We start from the raw sequence: 22,148 nt of genomic DNA on the forward strand, positions 1-22,148 counted from the left end.
ACCACACATTGATATAAGAGGGATGTTCATTACAGGCCAAAAGACATTGGTCTCCTACCCTGTCTGGTCCTCCTTGTAATTGTAAACCAGATCTAAATGAGTTGGAGCTCTCAGAAAACAGACTCCTATACCGCCTCTTTTGTTGTGTTGTGATTCTCGTATGATTTCCAGAAAATGTAGGATGATTTGCTGTCCCTCTTCTGGTTTTGAATTGATTGCAATACAGTCTTCGTGTGCGATACTGTATGTAGGTTCTGGAAAATTTGAAAGCCTCCGGTATCGCTATCACTTCCACAGTGAAAAAGTAACGACTAATGCGACAGCCGGAGACAACTGCATTGCCCCGAGACACACCCTCAGGTATCGAAATTGTGCAGAGTCTAGTTTCTGTAATACACGTTGGGAAGTATTGGGATGTATGAAACGTCTACGTATAACGTGCCAGTGCCCGCATATGGTCAGTGTACATTATCAAAATGTGAATGTCCGCATCCCACCAAGTTCCACCTACGGATACCATTTCATTAATGCAGTTCTTGATTTTCTTTGTAGTGTGATAAATGTGATCAGACCAAGCTAAGCGCTTGTCAGATATCACCCCTAAAATTTTCTCTCTGGGCACCGGCGGGAAAGAGGAATTCAAACAAAATGCGTTAAGTGAACCATCGTATCTTTCTGCGGCTGAAATGAACTATCGGAGATTTCTCAGTGGAAATTGTTACGCTGTTCCCATTATATCCATCAGGTTAGCCTGCAAATGGCTGTCCGCAGCTCGTGGTCGTGCGGTAGCGTTCTCGCTTCCCGCGCGCGGGTTCCCGGGTTCGATTCCCGCCGGGGTCAGGGATTTTCTCTGCCTCGTGATGACTGGGTGTTGTGTGTTGTCCTTAGGTTAGTTAGGGTTAAGTAGTTCTGAGTTCTAGGGGACTGATGACCATATATGTTAAGTCCCATAGCGCTCAGAGCCATTTGAATTTTTGCAAATGGCTGTCACCAATCATGAAAATAGATTCAAGATCACCATGTGTAGAGAACAGCCGACTGTCATCTACGGGTGGACATAATGTAAAGGTCAGTCAAAACAGATGGTAAAAAGTAAGTAAACTGTTTAGTATTTCAAAAGTTTTCGCCATGACTGTTAATACATTTAGCCCACTGTGAGACAAGACGGTCAGGATCTTCATGGACAAATGTTTGCGGTTACTTGCGTAACCATGATTGTACGCAGGCATGCGCCTCTTTGTCCGAATGTCTTTATTCAGTCCTCCAAAGATATGGAAATCGCGTGGGGAAAGAGCGGGACTGTATGGAGGATGTGTAAGAACGTCCCAGGAAACTTCTGCATCTTAGTCAAAGCAACATGCGGGCTCTCCTAGCCAGCAATCATTCTGCATTTTTCCAGTGGTCTTCCTAGGTTTTTCAGTAGCACAATAACAATACGACGGACCTTTGTGACGTGAGACTCCCGTATGCTGCATTAGCTTTGAGAACTGCAGCGATTATTTGAGCTATCGAGACAAAAACATAGGCCACTCTCATAAAGTTGCAGGAAATCATGTGGAAGGGAAGAGATTTATAAGAATAAATTCTCCATGTACCTTTTACTATTCAGGAAAAGACGAAAAACAAGGGGAGTATGGAGTTGGGTTTATAGTCTCCAAGGATATGTGTCGATCAGTTATTGCTTTCACCTCATATAATGAAAGAATATGTACTCTGCGTATAAAGGCAAATTTCACAATGTGATCTTTGTGAACGTATATGCACCAACGGAAGAATCAGATGAAGATACTGTGGACATCTATGATCAACTAAAGGAGGTGTGTGACAGAATACCCAAATATGATTCCAAAAGAGTTCTTGGCGACTATAATGTAAAACTGGGAAAGGAAGAGGCATTCAGAAGTGTGTTTGGTGAGGCAAGTCTGCATGATGAAACTAATAATAATGGTAAGAGGGTTGCCCAGTTTGCTTCTGCAAACAAGTCGGATGCAGAAAGTCGCCAAGGAAAAATACCTACAAAGGGACATGGAAAATATCAGGAACAAATGAAGCAAACCAAAAGACCATGTATTGATATCAAAGAGGTGGGCATCCTATACGGAAAATGTGCGCACTTTCTGAGGAGATAATTCTGATTCTGACCATTACGTAGTAGGAGCCAAAATGAGACAAACTTGCCATGGCTGCCAGAGGAAGTAGTATCAGAGTAAACAAATGGAATATAGAACAGCTGAAAGATAGGTCTACTGCTCAGGAGTACCAGAACGAGTTGAGACAGGACCTACAAACAAAATATGGTGGAGATGGTATAGACAAAGAATGGAACTTTATTAAAGATGCCATTAGGACAACAACACATGAAATACTGGGGGAAGCAAGGAGACTTAGGAATGAAGACTGGTAGGATGATGAGTGTAGACAGACAGTGGAACAGAAAAAGGAAGCAAGGCTGAAATGCTTGCAGCGAAATACTAGATCAAACCAGGCATTATATAATGAAAAGAGGATAGGGTATGCAGGAGGAAAAAAAAAGGGAAGTCACGAAGAGAAAAAGAGAGGAGATGGAAGAGCACTACCAAAGGAATGAAACCAGAAAATTCTACAAGAAAATTAAAAAAGGAAATCGAGAACATAGACCAAAAATAACAGCTTGTAAGGACAAAGAGGGAAATTTACTGACAGGTAAACAAGATGTTCTGGAAAGATGGAGAGAATATTTCAAGGGAATTTTGGAGGGCAAACCTACCAGGAATGAGCAGCCACTCTATTATACCGTAGATGGAGAAATAGAGGAACCAACATTAGAGGAAGTACGGAAGGTAGTGCATTGTTTAAAAACTTACAAAGCACCAGGATCTGATGAAATAACTGCAGAACTGCTAAAAAATGGGGGAACACTTCTTCATAAGCGGATCGACAACGTGCTATTCAAATTACCTAAGAATTACCCTGCTGAATGTAACCTATAAGACCTTCAAATGGTTCAAATGGCTCTGAGCACTAAGGGACTTAACTTCTAAGGTCATCAGTCCCCTAGAACTTACAAGGGAACCTCCCCATCGCACCCCCCTCAGATTTAGTTATAAGTTGGCACAGTGGATAGGCCTTGAAAAACTGAACACAGATCAATCGCCAAAACAGGAAGAAGTTGTGTGGAACTATGAAAAAAAATAAGCAAAATATACAAACTGAGTAGTCCATGCGCAACATAGGCAACATCAGGGATACTATGAGCTTAGGAGCACCGTGGTCCCGTGGTTAGCCTGAGCGGCTGCTGAACGAGAGGTCCTTGGTACAAGTCTTCCTCCGAGCGAAAATATTAACTTTTTGTTTTCAGACAATTATTATCTGTCCGTCTGTCGTCCGATGCGAGGTAACTGCGCCGTAGTATCGGGCAAGGTAGAAGAATCTTTTTACCCATTCGCCAAGTGTACAAGTTAGTTGGGTCGACAACATATTCCTGTCATGTGACGCGTATGCCGTCACCAGTGTCGTATAGAATATATCAGACGTGTTTTCCTGTGGAGGAATCGGTTGACCTATGGCCTTGCGATCAAATGTTTTCGGTTCGCGTTGGAGAGCAACGTCCTTTCGTCTACTAATAGCATGGTTTTGCGGTGCGGTCGCAAAACACAGACACTAAACTTATTACAGTGAACAGAGACGTCAGTGAACGAACGGACAGATCATAAATAAAAAAAAAACGAATGTAAACTTTTCACTCGAGGGAAGACTTGAACCAAGGACCTCTCATTCCGCAGCCGCTCACTCTAACCACGGGACCACGGCGCTCCTCAGCTCACAGGCTCCTTGATGTTGCCTATCGTGCTCATGGACTACTCAGTTTGTATATTTTGCTTATTTTTTTCATAGTTCCACACAACTTCTTCCTTTTTTCTCGATTGATGTGTGTTCAGTTTTTCAAGGCCTATCCACTGTGCCAACTTATAACTAAATCTGAGGGGGTGCGATGGGGAGGTTCCCTTGTTAAAACTACTTAAACCTAAGGACATCACACACATCCATGCCCGAGGCAGGATTCGAACCTGCGACCGTAGCGGTCGCGCGGTTCCAGACTGTAGCGCCTAGAACAGCTCGGCCACCGCGGCCGGCTATAAGATTTTCTCTAGTGTTATCTACAACAGGTTAGCACCATATGGAGAAGAGATTCTGGGTAAGCATCAGTGTGTATTACGGCCTAATAGATCAACAACAGACCAGATATTTGTGTGGAGGTACATGAAAAGGCATATGAGTATAACATTGAACATCATAACCTCTACGTAGACTTCAAGCAGGCATTTGATAGTCTAGATAGAACACAAATGGTAAATGATTTGGTGCCGCTTGGTATACAGTCGAAGTATGTCTCACTTATTCAAGCAACATTGGCTGGTTCCAAGGCTGCAGTGCGAGTGGATGGAGAACTGGGCAACTGGTTTAGCATTAGTAAAGAAGACAGACAAGGCGACGCACTTTCAACAATGCTTTTCAATTTGACTCTCGAAGCAGCCATGCGGAAGCTTCCGATATCTGGTTACATAGGCACAAAGTCGACTCGGATATACGCATATGCCGATGATGTAGCAATTATTAGTAGCAGAAGGGTATCAGTAGAGAGGACAATATGTGAGCTGAAAGAAGCCACAGGACCTAGAGGCCTTTCTATAAATGAAACAACTGGGACAGATTATCAGCAAACGGTATCAGTTTTGAACATGTGCAGAACTTTGACTATTTGGGTTCTAATACTAACAGCACAAATTTCCTGTGAACTGAAATAAAACTACGCATCCTAAGTGGTAATAGATGCATCCACTCGTTTGATAAATTGTTGGTCCCTAGGTTATTAAATAGGCAGGTGAAGCTGCATCTATATAAGATCATGATCGGGCCAATTGTAACCTACGGATGCGAAACATGGAGGCTAACGAGTGTTGATGAGCAACAGCTCAGGATATTTGAACGTAGAGTGCTGCGTAAGATCTATGGAGCAGTTCAGGATAACAATGGCTTCTGGACATCCATAACGAATACTGAGCTGGACCGCCTCATACAAGGAGCTGACATCGTAAGAATTATAAAAAGTAGAAGAATAGCCTGGCTTGGGCATGTCCTCAGGATCGATACTGGAACAACTAAAAAGATTTTTGAATGGAGGCCAACCGGAAGGCGACCGAGAGGAAGGCCACGAAAACGGTGGATAGATGATGTGGAAGAAAAATCTCTCAGTTTCCGAGGATGGCGGAGAACGGCGCTGGAGAGGGCAGAATGGAAGAAACTTGTTGATGAGGCTAAAACCCACACAGGGTTGTAATACCGTGAGAAGAAGAAGATACAATTTACTCGATGTGTCCGTAGAGATGTTGTCAGTAGCTGCACTACTGATTACCACCAACTCTTATTACACTACTGGCCATTAAAATTGCTACACCACGAAGATGACGTGCTACAGACGCGAAATTTAATCGACAGGAAGAAGATGCTGTGATATGCAAATGATTAGCTTTTCAGAGCATTCACACAAGGTTGGCGGCGGTGGCGACACCTACAACGTGCTGACACGTGGAAAGTTTCCAAACGATTTCTCATACACGAACAGCAGTTGGCCGGCGTTGCCTGGTGAAAAGTTGTTGTGATGCCTCGTGTAAGGAGGAGAAATGCGCACCATCACGTTTCCGACTTTGATATAGGTCGGGTTGTAGCTTATCGCGATTGCGATCTATCGCTACATTGCTGTTCGCTTTGGTCGAGATCCAATGACTGTTAGCAGGATATGGAATCGGTGGGTTCAGGAGGTAATACGGAACGCCGTGCTGGATTCCAACGGCCTCGTATCACTAGCAGTCGAGAAGACAGGCATCTTATCCGCATGGCTGTAACGGATCGTGCAGCCACGTCTCGATCCCTGAGTCAATAGATGAGGACGTTTGCAAGACAACAACCATCTGCACGAACAGTTCGACGACGTTTGCAGCAGCGTGGACTATCAGCTCGGAGACCATGGCTGCGGTTACCCTTGACGCTGCATCACAGACAGGAGCGCCTGCGATGGTGTACTCAATGACGAACCTGGGCAAAACGTCGTTTTTTCAGATGAATCCAGGTTCTGTTTACAGCATCAGGATGGTCGCATCCGAGTTTGGTGACATCGCGGTGAACGCACACTGGAAGCGTGTATTCGTCATCGCCATATTTGAGTATGGTATGGGGTGCCATTGGTTGCACGTCTCGGTCACCTCTTGTTCGAATTGACGGAACTTTCAACAGTGGACGTTACATTTCAGATGTGTTACGACCCGTGGCTCTACCCTTCATTCGATCCCTGCGAAACCCTACATTTCAGCAGGATAATGCCCGACCGCATGTTGCAAGTCCTGTACGGGCCTTACTGGATACAGAAAATGTCCGACTGCTGCCCTGGCCAGCACACTCTCCAGATCTCTCACCAATTGAAAACGTCTGGTCAATGGTGGCCGAGCAACTGGCTCGTCAGAATACACCAGTCACTACTCTTGATGAACTGCGGTATCGTGTTGAAGCTGCATGGGCAGCTGTACCTGTACACGCCATCAAAGCTCTGTTTGACTCAGTGCCCAGGCGTATCAAGGCCGTTATTGTGGCCAGAGGTGGTTGTTCTGGGTACTGAGTTTTCAGGATCTAAGCACCAAATTGCGTGAAAATTTAATTACATGTCAATTCTAGTATAATGTATTTGTCCAATGAATAACCGTTTATCATCTGCATTTCTTCTTGGTGTAGCAATTTTAATGGCCAGTAGGGTATAAATTATATGAAGGGTAATTGGATTATATGAAATGACAAGGGGCTTAAGTATAACTGTATAATAGATTTGCCCTTAACAATTAAATTACGATGTTCTTTTAACGTTACAATAGGTACGTGTGTCATCCCATTTAAAAGTTAAAAACCACAATAATGCATAAAATTATTTTATAAATAGCTCAAAATAATTAGATAGGTAATTGTATCGCTACTATTACAGGCGAAATACCCTCAGACTTCAAGAAGAATATAATAATTCCAATCCCAAAGAAAGCAGGTGTTGACAGATGTGAAAATTACCGAACAATCAGTTTAATAAGTCACAGCTGCAAAGTACTAACACGAATTCTTTACAGACGAATGGAAAAACTAGTAGAAGCTGACCTCGGGGAAGATCAGTTTGGATTCCGTAGAAATACTGGAACACGTGAGGCAATACTGACCTTACGACTTATCTTAGGAGAAAGATTAAGGAAAGGCAAACCTACGTTTCTAGCATTTGTAGACTTAGAGAAAGCTTTTGACAGTGTTGACTGGAATACCCTCTTTCAAATTCTAAAGGTGGCAGGAGTAAAATACAGGGAGCGAAAGACTATTTACAACTTGTACAGAAACCAGATGGCAGTTATAAGAGTTGAGGGACATGAAAGGGAAGCAGTGGTTGGGAAGGGAGTAAGACAGGGTTGTAGCCTCTCCCCGATGTTATTCAATCTCTATATTGAGCAAGCAGTAAAGGAAACAAAAGAAAAATTTGGAGTAGGTATTAAAATCCATGGAGAAGAAATAAAAACTTTGAGGTTCGCCGATGACATTGTAATTCTGTCAGAGACAGCAAAGGACTTGGAAGAGCAGTTGAACGGAATGGATGGTGTCTTGAAGGGAGGATATAAGATGAACATCAAGAAAAGCAAAACGAGAATAATGGAATGTAGTCGAGCTAAGTCGGGTGATGCTGAGGGTATTAGATTAGGAAATGAGACACTTAAAGTAGTAAAGGAGTTTTGCTATTTGGGGAGCAAAATAACTGATGATGGACGAAGTAGAGAGGATATAAAATGTAGACTGGCAATGGCAAGGAAAGCGTTTCTGAAGAAGAGAAATTTGTTAACATCGAGTATAGATTTAAGTGTCAGGAAGTTATTTCTGAAAGTATTTGTATGGAGTGTAGCCATGTATGGAAGTGAAACATGGACGGTAAATAGTTTGGACAAGAAGAGAATAGAAGCTTTTGAAATGTGGTGCTACAGAAGAATGCTGAAGATTAGATGGGTAGATCACATAACTAATGAGGAAGTATTGAATAGGATTGGGGAGAAGAGAAGTTTGTGGCACAACTTGACCAGAAGAAGGGATCGGTTGGTAGGACATGTTCTGAGGCATCAAGGGATCACCAATTTAGCATTGGAGGACAGCGTGGGGGGTAAAAATCGTAGAGGGAGACCAAGAGATGAATACACCAAGCAGATTCAGAAGGATGTAGGTTGCAGGAGGTACTGGGAGATGAAGAAGCTTGCACAGGATAGAGTAGCATGGAGAGCTGCATCAAACCAGTCTCAGGACTGAAGACCACAACAACAACAACAACAACTATTACTGTTAACTTCGTATCAATTCTACTTCTATGTTACAAACTTCAAAATGCTAATCATTACAAAACCGGATGGTGTACTTTGTATTACTTCTTAACACAAATCGCAACTACGCTTTCCACTTCAGTTCTCACTGTAGTTCGTGGTCACTGGACAAGTATATATTCTAATGTAAATTTCTTACCCAACAACGAATCAAAACCGCACAACCACGTTTGATAAATAAACGATTCGCTGCCACACTGCCACACACAGCTGCTAACCAGCCAGGCAGCATAAATCGCATGCGATCCACCAGATTACCTGTGATTTCCATGCGACCAGCGATCAACGACCGATCGCTCAGATTTACCCACACACGTGGAATCTACGAAGCGATCGGTCCCTTTAAAGGACGACTGCTGTTGTCATAGACCATCTGTAATCCAACGTTTTACCACAACGCCGCCTCTTTCGATTCGTTCTTCCGATCGGAGCGTTTATATTCACAAGTAAATCCAGTGTGTCATGTAGATATACTGTAGAGAAATATCTGGCTGAAATCTGAGAAGGTCACAAGGGCAGGCATGGGAAAATTTTGACGTGGCGCGGTCGTCGCTGTGGATTGTTTGCACATTCGAAGAGTAGGAATAAAATAAGGTGGTAAGTATTCCCTCCAAACGCACTATCACAAGCAAGACATTTCAAACTTATCACTTTATTCGAAAGGTCTTTCATACCAACCAGTGTACGTAATGCAGTGGACGAAAGAGCAAGTACGAGTATAAGTAATGCGACTTAGAGAAAACGATGTATGGCGATACGGGATGGCAGTGGCGGGAAGGGAAGGGGTGGTAGGTAGTTCAAACAGAAGAGCCCTGCTTGTAGGTCGAGTGAGGTGCTTAGAATATACAGTGTGAGAGAGAAATAGTGAGAATGAAGCAAGTGAATGAGAATGCAAAAAAAGCATACAAAGCGGAAAGCAAACTGCTATCCATCCCATTGTTTGATGAACGCTTACTCCAAAACAAGATTAAAATTGTAGGAATTTTGGCCTCCTTAATTTAGTACTGTATGATACTTCTCGAAAAATACATCTTTCCACACTGTGAGCTAAAACGGAAAGAAAGCTGATTTTTTTTGTCTTTTATGCAATTTGCTTATGCTTCTGGGGAAAATGCGAGCTGCAAAGCTGAAATTCGTAATGTGCACCCAAAAAGTACATAAAAGAGAAATTTGTCAGGTCGACGCCAAAACTTCCCGCCGAAATCTCTTTCAGTATTCCTTAACTTGAATTTGATTCAACGAGAGAGGGCAAAGTTTACAATCTGGCTTGGCCCCATTGGAGAAAACTGATTCAGTGAGTTGGTTTTACGAAACAGAGATGGTGTAGCTGCAGTTGGGCGCATACAGCGTTAAAAAAGATACCACTTCTTCGTTCATTTTGGCATATTCTGTAACGGCTCATCTGCGCTAGGCTGGACATTTATTTATTTGTTGCTGTTATAACTGACTACACCGTCTTGTGATTCTAAGACAGGTCCTTATATTCAATAGGTTCCATATTTATTTTAGTTTGACAGTGAATGTATAATATTGAAATCCACAGCTACGTTAACAGAAAAAATGTAGTAACGCAAGAAGGCAAGGAGAGAGAAGTAGACGTGAAAAAAAAAATATAACAAGACCCTCTGTCTCTATTCTGTTGCCATGGTAATCATAACTCTTAGATTTGCCCAAGGTTGGTGATCGTGCAGTGTCCTGTAAACTACTTCCAAATGATCCAGCATGGCGAGGCAGCACCGGAGGCTTTCAAAGTTTCTATTGTACAATAGCATCGATGTGGTACTCCTTCAGGAAACACATACCGACTCGCAGGAAGACTTACAAAGAAGAGGACGTATTCAAGGCTTCCAGCAAATAGGCGCAACATATCATCACGCCTATGGCACCGCCACATATGCCCGATCCGATATTGAACATGCACACCTGCTGTCCACAAGCACAGAAAACAACATCCATGTTGTTGATATAAAAGTAGACAACATAAGACTTATAAATGTCTACAAACCACCAAACCAAATCAGGCCAAGTACAGGGCTATTACAAATGATTGAAGCGATTTCATAAATTCACTGTAGCTCCATCCATTGACATATGGTCACGACACACTACAGATACGTAGAAAAACTCATAAAGTTTTGTTCGGCTTGAGCCGCACATCAGGTTTCTGCCGCCAGAGCGCTCGAGAGCGCAGTGAGACAAAATGGCGACAGGAGCCGAGAAAGCGCATGTCGTGCTTGAAATGCACTCACATCAGTCAGTCATAACAGTGCAACGACACTTCAGGACGAAGTTCAACAAAGATCCACCAACTGCTAACTCCATTCGGCGATGGTATGCGCAGTTTAAAGCTTCTGGATGCCTCTGTAAGGGGAAATCAACGGGTCGGCCTGCAGCGAGCGAAGAAAGGGTTGAACGCGTAGCCCGCGGAAGTCGACGAATAAAGCAAGCAGGGAGCTAAACGTACCACAGCCGACGGTTTGGAAAATCTTACGGAAAAGGCTAAAGCAGAAGCCTTACTGTTTACCATTGCTACAAGCCCTGACAGCCGATGACAAAGTCAAACGCTTTGAATTTTCGGCGCGGTTGCAACAGCTAATGGAAGAGGATGCGTTCAGTGCGAAACTTGTTTTCAGTGATGAAGCAACATTTTTTCTTAATGGTGAAGTGAACATACACAATGTGCGAATCTGGGCGGTAGAGAATCCTCACGCATTCGTGCAGCAAATTCGCAATTCACCAAAATGCTGCCCCGAGTGTGGGAGGAACTTGATTATCGGCTTGATGTCTGCCGAATCACTAAAGGGGCACATATCGAACATTTGTGAACGCCTAAAAAAACTTTTTGAGTTTTTGTATGTGTGTGCAAAGCATTGTGAAAATTTCTCAAATAATAAAGTTATTGTAGAGCTGTGTAATCGCTTCAATCATTTGTAATAACCCTGTATTGTACTACCCGCACATGAACACCCAACGATATATGCCGGTGATTTTAATAGCCATCATGTGGCGATACACCCAAAATAATGAACACGGAGAAGCGCTGGTGGAATGGGCCGACGAGAACAATCTACATCTTATATTCGATGCCAAGGAGAGGGGCACATTCCACTCGGCCGCCTGGCGCAGGGACTACAATCCGGACCTCTGCTTTGTAACTACCGATAACGAGGGAAAACCAGTGCCTATACATAGAAGGGTTGCCACAGATTTCCCACACAGCCAGCATTGGCCTGTTATTTTAGACATCGGTGTCACTATACCCCTGATACGGTCCTTCCCTCGACCTAGATGGAATTTCCAAAAAGCTGACAGGGAGAAGTATTCAGCGGACCTTGATAAATGCATCTGGTTTATACCGTCACTACCTAAATGCTGCGATAGTTTCAGGAAAGCTATAATTACCACAGCTAAAAAACACATCCCTAGGGGGTTTCGAAAAGAATACATCCCAGGATGGGATGCAAAATGCCATCAGCTATATGAGGATTTTACTAGTAGTGGTGACCAAGAAATAGCTGATGACCTCCTCCACAATCTAGATTCTGCAAGAAGACAACGATAGACTGGAGCAACTGAAAGAATGAATTTCACTCAATCAAGTAGGAAGGCATGGAGTTTGTTACGTAAACTCGGAGGTACGACAAGACCAGCCCAGAAAAATCCAACCATGACACCAGAGAAAATTGCAAATAACATTGTCGAAATGTCAAGAGCTCCGAGAGACAAACCACATCCCAGGATGATTAAGCGCGAACTCAGAACACTAAAAAAGAATACTCCAAATATATCAGAGCTTTCCAGACCATTCACTGAGGATGATGTCATTACTGCCCTCAAGGATATGAAACCGGGCAAAGCCCCAGGTTTTGACAACATACATCCAGAATTTCTAACCTACGCTGGAAAGAACGTAGTCAAATGGCTGGCAAATTTCTTTTCGAACATTTTCACTACAAACCATCTCCATAGAGAATTCAAAAAGGCAAGAATAATAGCTTTGCTGAAACCAGGGAAACCAGCAGACCAACCGCTAAGCTACAGACCAATAGCACTTCTTAGCTGTACATACAAACTTCTCGAACGACTTGTCCATAATCGAATTAGCGGCATTATTATGGAGAACTTACCTATAGAACAGGCAGGCTTCAGACCTGGCCGTAGTTGCTGTGACCAAGTTCTGGCATTAACATCCTACCTAGAGGCTGGCTTTCAACAGAAATTGAAAACAAGTGCTGTATTTCTAGACTTAACATCTGCATATGATACTGTTTGGAGAGGTGGAATAATTCACAAACTCTTAAGAGTGATTCCTTACCAGATTTTAACATCCTTAATACATAATATGCTGAGTAACAGAACCTTCCAGGTCACCCTAAACGGAAAGACAAGCAAAACAAAACTTATTAACAACGGGCTTCCGCAAGGCTCCGTATTGGCCCCTCTTCTGTTTAACCTCTATATAGCAGATCTCCCAAACACAAAGTCAAGAAAATTTCGCTATGCGGATAACATAGCACTGGCTACCAGAGACGAGTATCTCTTCAATACAGAGGAAGTCCTTTATAATGACGTTGAAATACTATACAATTATTTCAAGAAATGGAGACTCAAGCCAAACTCTAACAAAACTGAAGTATCTACATTCCATCTTAATAACAAAATGGCAAATGAAATTATTAACATAAAACTCGGAAACACCAACCTCAAACATAATAAGTTTCCAAAGTACTTAGGTATAACATTGGATCGCACTCTTTCTTACCGAAAACATCTGGAGAACACCACTGCACAAATTGGAACACGGAATAACATCATTCAAAAACTTAGCGGTACTACTTGGGGAGCTAACGCAAAAACATTACGCACCTCATCTATCGCCTTAGTGTTCTCTGTGGCTGAGTACTGCGCTCCAGTCTGGATTAATAGCTGTCACACCAAACTTATTGACAGGCAATTAAATAACACAATGAGGTTGATTTCTGGAACTGTTAAATCAACGCCCACGTACTGGTTACCGGTGCTATGTAATATCTTGCCCCCGGACCTGCGTAGAAAAGCTGCCCTACTGCACGAATTCAGAAAGATTGAGACAAAACCAGAACTACCAATTAAAGAAGAATTCTCACAACTGCGACACACTCGATTGAAATCAAGAAAGCCACCCATACGCACAGCTGAGCAGCTTCAAAATAATAACTATGACCACATGAAACAATGGAGACTAGATTGGAACCAAAAGACAAATGACCAACTACAGACCTGGTTTGAGAGCTATAACTGCAACATCTCTGGAATGGAACTAAAACGGAAAACATGGTCCGCATTAAATCGAATACGTACTGGACATGGCAGGTGTGCGGATTCACTACACAAATGGGGAAGAGCGATGTCACCAGAATGCGACTGCGGTGCCCCTAGACAGACGATCCAACACATCCATGGTGAATGCTCCTTGCGAGCATATGCAGGGAACTGGTCCGACCTCCTGGAGGCATCCCCATCGGCGCTAGAATGGATCTCAAACCTCGATATAACCTTTTAACTGACCAATATAAACATAAATTATATTCATGATTGTTATAAGATTTTAATGTCTAACACTTGATGTATTAATGTTGCATGTATAGCCAATAAATAAAAAAATAAACCGGAGGCTTCGCATTGCTATTTGGGTTCCTGTGTATAAAATTTTGTGACGTATTATTTAAATAATTTTACGTTTCAATTGAACACTTTATAGTAGTAATTAGCCTTTTCATCAGTACCCCTTTCAGACATCATCATCATCATCATCTCTATCTATATGTCTGATGATCTTTCCTCCTCACTGTTTCCTTGATGTGCTTTTTCTTTTGGTGGTTCTGCTGCTGCTCTTCTCATACACATGCGTTCTGAACTTCTTTGATCTCTTTCCACTTGGTTGCCATGTATGTTGACCCCATACTTCGGCATCAGCACCACTCAGTTCTCTATTGTGAAAATGATGCTGCAGCGCTCCTCACACTTAATTGGCAGCAGAGTTAAGTAACGTCCTTCCTTCACTATCTTGACCAATCCTGTCTAAGTTCAAGTTATTCAGTCCGTTTCCTCATTCTGTTTGGTGTAAATTAAGTTAAACACTACGTATTCAGGCTACCTGTTTCTCCTCAGTCGCAGAGTGTTGTTGCCGTCTGTATACTGTATACATGGACAGAGAAGGCCCATCTCTAGTAGTGAAGTGCTCCATTCTCGTAGTCGGGTCAACTAGGAGCGACCGTAGTTCTATTTGACTCATGGGACACGTCTATGGTCGATCCGATCGTCCCATTCATGCTGCTGTCTATCTGTACACCAGGCCCAGAGTTGGATTTTATTATTGATATTTACCTCTGTAATCGATTGCGTCCTCTCAAGTCTGCCTCGATTTAACCAGTGGCATGCGTTTCCGTATCGTACTTGAACATCGATGGGGCAGGTACCCAGTAATACCAGTGTAGACTTGAGTGCTGCACCGAAGGCCTCAGTGAGCATGCGGTGTACACTCCTCTGCACTTGTCTATGAATGGATCCACAGGTCTCGAATCGTAGCCGATATGCCCAGACAACGGTACACACAAACTTGTGTTTAATTTTAACTGCTAATTCTGTGGATAGCTTAATGTATGCGTCATAAATTTCCTCCTCTCATTCAATTGGACGCTCATATATCTGCTGATCTTGACCTGCCAGGGTAGCCGAGACCGCTAATGCGCTGCTTCTTGGACTCGGGTAGACGCGGTGGCACCGGGACGAATCCGCCCGGCAGATTAACGAGGGCCGGTATGCCGGCCAGCCTGGATGTGGTTTTTAGGCGGTTTTCCACATCCTGCTAGGTGAATACCGGGCTGGTCCCCAAGTTCCGCTTCAGTTACACGACTGGCAGACATTTGAAAACGTTCGCACTATTGCATGTCTTACACTAGACGCGGACAGCTGGGGTACACTACTTCTGTCCCGGGGGGGTTCGAGGTGGCGGCAGAAAAGGCATCCGGCCCCCCTCCGCAATTAACACTGCCAAATCAGTCATAACAAAGCTGACCCCGCGTTGGAGCGGGACAAGCCCGAGGAAGAAAGAAATATCTGCTGACCTTGCTGTGTGATATGAGTGTGTTATTGATTTTAACTGTGGCGTTTCTTGTCTGAGATAGTTAGTTTTTGAGTAGTATATAACTAGTTTTATGTGGTGATTATGCTGAAGATTGGATGGGTAGATCATGTAGCTAATGAGGAGGTATTGAATAGAATAGGGGAGAAGAGGCGTTTGTGGCACAACTTGACAAGAAGAAGGGACCGGTTGGTAGGGCATGTTCTGAGGCATCAATGGATCACAAATTTAGCATTGGAGGGCAGCGTGGAGGGCAAAAATCGTAGAGGGAGACCAAGAGATGAATACACTAAGCAGATTCAGAAGGATGTAGGTTGCAATAAGTACTGGGAGATGAAGAAACTTGCACAGGATAGAGTAGCATCGAGAGCTGCAACAAACCAGTCTCAGGACTGAAGACCCCAACAACAACAGCTGCTAGTTTATTATTTGAACACCACCGCCGTATCTGTTAGAGTGCACCAACAGCCCTTTCTCCAGTTTTGCCCAAGAGTTTGCAGATACCACCACCAGGACTTCGTTTTCATATCTCACTACCCCATAGACAGTGGTCTCCCCGTGAAAGAGAAACAGAAGGCGTTCGTAATTAGGTCCCAGAAGATAGGACCCCCATAGATCCTTGCGGGCTGCCTTTTCTCATCTTAGTAACTTATTTTTGTTTCGTTTCGTGCTATTCAACAGTAACGTCAATTGCAAAAATCTGTTAAGCATATCTAGCTAAACTACAGCACCACTGAACGTCTGTAGTAGTGCGCAGTTCTGGCGCCTTTTTTATGAGTAATACTTGGCAAAATTGATTAGTAGTTCTAAAGTCATCATCAAGTATTAGGCGTCGCGAACACTGTTCTGCAATCCATGATAAGCGCCTGGCGTTATTTTTTTCTATTTAACCGCCCATTAATTCTTCCTCTCCACCATAGTGGTGTCAGTTTTATTTGCTAGAGGGACTATGGGGCCCAATGGTCCCTGAGACAGTTGAACATTGCAAGCCATCAGACGCTGAATGCACCCTCCATATCAATAATCATTGCCAGTACTTCTGGAAGCAGACAATTTCAAGGGCCTTAATTGATTGCTTCGTCAATAGATCTGCCTTTCCGAATCCCGCATGGGCACTGTCTTAGTTCCATGAGCTCAGTGTAGGCCTGTCACAGTATTACTTCGTGTGTCACGTTCGAGCTATCGGGGATCCTTCCCTGTATGAAAAGCTCATTAATGACAGAGATAAAATACGCCATTAATAGCGACTCACGTCAATTTACAGTATGGGTTATATTCTTTCCGGTCCTGGTGCTTTATTGTCCTTTAATTTCATTATCGCAGCAGCTACCTCCTTTTGTTATGCAAAAGGTGTTATCACATTTAGCTCGTTATAATTCTGCTCCAAGCGTTCTCCGAGCGACACATGATCTTCATTGTCAGTGTTAGCGTCACGTCAGGTAAAAGCGAGCCAAGCAGAGACTCCGCTGAGTACCTGCAACTCAACATATTGCATTGTGAGGAGTACTGGAAAGAAGGGTATGTCTTGGGACAGATTTTATCGTTGGGTAGTTGGAGCTGTTTGAAATTCCAGCGACTGAGGACCGATAAATGGATGTAATAGCGGAGTAGAATGTGGTGATTAGTGAATAGGATGCTGGGTACCATGACTGGGTTTTGCGGTTAATGTATTGGGTTCTAATGTGCTCCAAGAACACAAGAATGTGCGAGAAACGGATGAGTTGATATAGAATGCCTGTCGGAGAAGGTAGGCAGCTGCGGGAGGTGGACAGATGCCTCGGGGAAGTAGAGATCCGAGCAGTATTAGCATATGTTAGGATGGAGCGGATGAAGAATTTACGGGTGAAGATAATGACAGATGGATGTAGACCAGAGGTGCGGCCTTTTAGTAAATTTGGTCGGTTTTGGGGTTTGTATTGGATGGGGAGGAGGTGTGTATATGACGATATTATTATTTCAAGGATTAGTCCTAAGTCCTTTGCTGTATTAGTCAGAGGGATGGGTTCGTTGTAGATAGAGAGGTGGAAATCTGGACCAAAGAAACACTGAGTGGTGAGATCAAAGGTGGTGGCTTACCTTTTCTGTGGACTTACTTGAATTTTCCACGTATTATACAACTCGACTAGGAGATTGAAATGGTGTTCGAGGGTGGCTTGGGTGAGTTGGAGGTTATGGTCTGTGAATAGGTAGACAGTGTTCTCACCATACTGCAGGGGGTAGGCGGTGGTTTGCGAATGCCTGCACTGTACATGGCGCAAATACAGTTGCAGTGTTGTGAAATAGACAGGAACAGAGGTGGTTATTGTAACGGCGTATAGGACGTTGATGAAGGAAACTGACGTAAAATAGCTTTTCTTTGTTTATTTGAGTTCTCCGCCAAGGGGTGGGCAGGCAGTGGATAAATTCACTCTTCAGCCACAGGCTACACAAATTGGACAGATGTTTTAAAATACATAAAAACAATAAATGATGGTTTTTTTAAATACACGGCTGTGGACAATATTTACAATTTTACATAAAAACTGATGACAATAAATGAAGTTTGTCAAAAAGACTACACTGGTGGACAATATCAGTGATTTTTATATCACAGTTAAACTGTACTCACTTACTGTGAATGATGCTGTGGTGTAATTGTGATGCTGGTGATGCATGAAAATGATCATGGACGTGACATAAATGGGATCATAGATATGATTATAGGACCCTGTGAAAGTGAAGCTAGCGATTAAAAGTCAGCAAGGAGAAGGGAGAAAGATAAAAGATGGCATGAGATTGAGCGTTGTTACTAGAGGTGGAAAGCAATGTATATCTCGGGATTGATTTCATCATTGGGGATTGAGAGTTGGTTGAAATTCCAGCGGAAGAGGGTGGATAATGAGTTGAAGGTGCAGGGTAGGTGGTATATGTTTTAAACTGGAGCAGCAGTGTAACTGTATGGGTGATTAGTGAGTGGGATATTGGGTGCCTGGGCTGGGTTTTGTGACTAGTAAATTGGACCTGGGGGTACTCTAGGAAGAGAAGAAGGTGTGGGAAGTGGATGAATCGGTATAGAATTGAGCTGGTGAAGGTAGGCAGATGCAGAAGTCGAGACGGACTACGTGTCTTTCCGGGACTGCAAGGGACTTCTAGAGTTTAGGGGAAGCGGAGATCAAGGCAACGTTGGTGTAGGTGAGGATGGGGCAGGTAAGCGATTTATGGGTGGAGCTAATAGTGGAAGGACGTATATCCCATTTGCGGCCTTTCAGTAGTTTTTGTCGATTTCAGGCTTTCTTGTTTGACGATAAGATGGTGAGCATCCCATGTTAGTTTTATGTCGAAGATTAGTCCTAAATACTTTACGGTGTATGTCAGAGTGATAGGATGGCTGTAGACAGAGAGCTGGAAATGTGGACGATGGATACGCCGAGCGGTGCGACCGAACATGATGACTTTTCTATGGATTTTTCCATGTACTACGCCACTCGTAAAGGAGATTCAGGTGGCGTTGGTGGGAGGCATGGGGGAGATGGAGTGTGTGGTGAGCGACTAGGTGGGTGATGTCGTCAGCATGTTGCAGGAGGGAGCGGGAGGGGGGGGGGGGGGAGGCGGTTGGGAACGTCTGCAGCGTACAGGGTCAAAGAGCTTTGAGACACCCTGGAGCGGTGTGAAATATGCAGGAACAGATGAGATTGATGGTTGTAACACATGTAGGGCGGTGGTGAAGAAAACTGATATAAAAGTATTTTGAAACGTTTTATTTAGTGGAATCAAAAAATAAAATAAAAATCCATCCACTACCGATATCTAGTGGTGGTTACAAAAGCGATAAAATACTTTGCATGTGTTACAATATTTCGTTAAAATGAGGAACTTTAACGTGCTATTCAAAATTCCATTACTTCATTATTAGACATATCATAGTTATTTCTTGTACAGTTAAAATAGTATTCGAAATCGTAAAATACTGACGCAGAGTTGGATAATTTAGAATAGAGGACGCTTCCTTCCAACTGTTGGTCTGTTTACATTGTAGTCAGTCGATCCTCGCAGGCGTCAGCAGCAGGACAGGCACACCGGAGCAGCAGGCATGTTTTGCCTACCGGGTAACTTTACACAGTAGGAGGTGCCCGTATAAACTGAAATACACGTCCACGATTAATTCATACCGTCCGTTGTGTAATTTATCCGGTTCCGTTATGTTTACTGTGTAAATTTGCAACGCCTCAGCTTTGTCTAGATAATGTCCCATGTTGATTGCGTGCAAAACTTTTAGATTGTTGTCGATGTTTGTAACGTTATGTTTTTCAGTTTGCAGGTCACAACCCTACATCTCGTTTGTAGCATATCTGTACACTTTGTAATCCTCAGAGTTTTTCTTATCGTTTGCCGTACATAATACTTTTCGTAGTTATCACATGTAATATTGTACACAACGGAGCTTATAAATCTGTTCATAATTTTTATGCCGTATCAATGACTAAATTTGAAATCTTATTTTAAGCGGAACGTTTTTCTCGGAGTAACCTTTCAATTTTATTTCGTGTGGTTCTATTATATTTCATAGTACAGTAGCACGTGTTATCTTGTTATTAGTACTTTTGTGTGTTGTAGTTTTAGTGTATTAGTTACGTTTACTTGTGCATATGAAAATCATTATAATCTGATGGAAATTTGCTTTACTGTTCGTAGCGTTTTCTCAAATTCCTTGTTGAACAGCAGCAACCACAGAAGTTTATGTTGCATAGAGAAAGATATACGTGTGTTTATAGCATTCGATGTGGCACTAATGATTGCAGTCAGACAAGTCGGCTTCTTGTATAAATTGAAAAATGTGTTCTTCGGTTCTCGAAATCGTAACGTGTAGGAAATTTATAAATTTTTCTACTTCAAAATATGCAATATATTTTATATTTGCACATTGTGCTCATGTTGTTTTTTAACTGGTTCATAGACTGTCATCTCCTCTCTTGATAAAATACAGTGTCCCAGAAGCCTCTCCCCGATTACAAAGTGCATAAGGAAGAAAAATGACACATACACACATCTTTTATCGTGAAGTACATCTAACATATTTAAGTGGTGTGTGTGTGTGTGTGTGTGTGTGTGTGTGTGTGTGTGCGCGTGCGTGCGTGCGTGCACTTATCAAATTTCGACGTGTGCTCCTGTCGTTGCCCAAAGGATATCCAGGCGACATTCCAGTTCCACCCATGTGGTGGTCAACATTTCTTGAGGGATGGATGTTGTGACGTCATAAAAAGAAATCCAGCTGTGTTGTGTGGTGATCGCGGAGGCCAGTTGATTGGACCATCAGGCCCGACCCATCTTCCCGGAAATGTTGTATCCAGACAGACACGAACATCTAATCCTCAGTAAGATGGTGTACCATCTTGTTGGAATATAAAACTTCCTGGCAGATTAAAACTGTGTGACTTCTGAAAATAAAAGAGAGTGGAATCGACGAGCATTTGCAAGGGGCTTTCGGGAAATTTTCTATTGGCTGAAGTATACCAGATGGCTAAGAGAGGAGATGACCATTAGTGTTTCGTGTGATGGTTGCCTGATTATGGGCGGTAGGACAGAATAGAGGATGGGTTACAGCCGTCGGTGTAAGGACTGAGTTCAACTTGCTGCTGAACGCTTAGAAGCTATGCAACTGTGCATACGGCACGTGTACTCAACGTGGTAGACGCGATCGCTTAACTGTGGTGCATAGCGTGGTGTGGGCGTGTTGGCAGGTTGCTGGACGCGAGCGAGGCTGCTTAGTGTGACGCGTGTGTTCTGTCGGCAGGTGGTGCGGCTGCTGCTACAGCGCGGCGCTGACCCGTCGCTGCGCAACCGGCGAGGCAAGGCCGCCATGGACGTGGCCCAGCCGCACGTGCGCGCGCTGCTGCTGCAGGCCGGCCCGGCCGCAGGTAGGGCGCACCTGCTGCTTACACAACTCCACGGATGTCCCACAGGCGTAGTGCTAACCATCCTCTCTGCCCCCTTCAGCTGCGCGCTCTATCCGGCCACGAAATCAAGCTTCAGCAGAGGTGGCAACAACACACTGAGTGTCCCATTTATTTTGAGCCCCCAAAAAACGTTTCGTTCAGAAACAAAATTAAAAAGAATGTATCAAGCAAATGTTGAGCTATCAGAGGACATTGCCCACCCAGGTTACCTTTTGGGCAACTTAACAAGAGCAGGCCACGACATTGGGATCACTGATATACTTCAAACATTGTGCACTTTCAATTGTCCTAATAACATTGTACACTTTAAATTTTCCGTTAGGACAACATAATGTGCAAGTAGTACGGCGTACCATTGGTGCGTTGCGACTCTGAACACGAGCAGACGGCGGTCATGTGGTCAGCGTTCAAGCCGCGTAATCGGTGGATCGCTGGATCGACTCCCGCTCATCTTTTAATTTATATTTATTTTCAACACTAGTCTTATCGACTAGGGCACTAGTCTATCGACACAGCATGTCAAATTGATTCCATATTTTTAGATTTCCAGAAGGCTTTCCACACCGTTCCTCACAAGCGTCTTCTAACCAAACTGCGTGCTTAACGGAGTATCGCCTCAGTTGTGCGACTGGATTCGTGATTTCCTGTGAGAAAGGTCATAGTTCGTAGTAA

General features: G+C 43.4%; 1 protein-coding gene across 1 annotated transcript in view; it reads left to right on the forward strand.

Moving 5' to 3' along the window:
* Positions 1-21,488, forward strand: part of LOC124796133 — a 110,457-nt gene extending 88,969 nt beyond the window's left edge. The window contains exon 3 of the mRNA XM_047260225.1: positions 21,314-21,488. Coding sequence (XP_047116181.1) covers positions 21,314-21,488 — 175 coding nt within the window. The remainder of the gene's footprint in view (positions 1-21,313) is intronic.
* Positions 21,489-22,148: the final 660 nt, after the last annotated feature.

This window comes from Schistocerca piceifrons, chromosome 4 (genome assembly GCF_021461385.2).
Source record: "Schistocerca piceifrons isolate TAMUIC-IGC-003096 chromosome 4, iqSchPice1.1, whole genome shotgun sequence".
NCBI lineage: Eukaryota > Metazoa > Arthropoda > Insecta > Orthoptera > Acrididae > Schistocerca > Schistocerca piceifrons.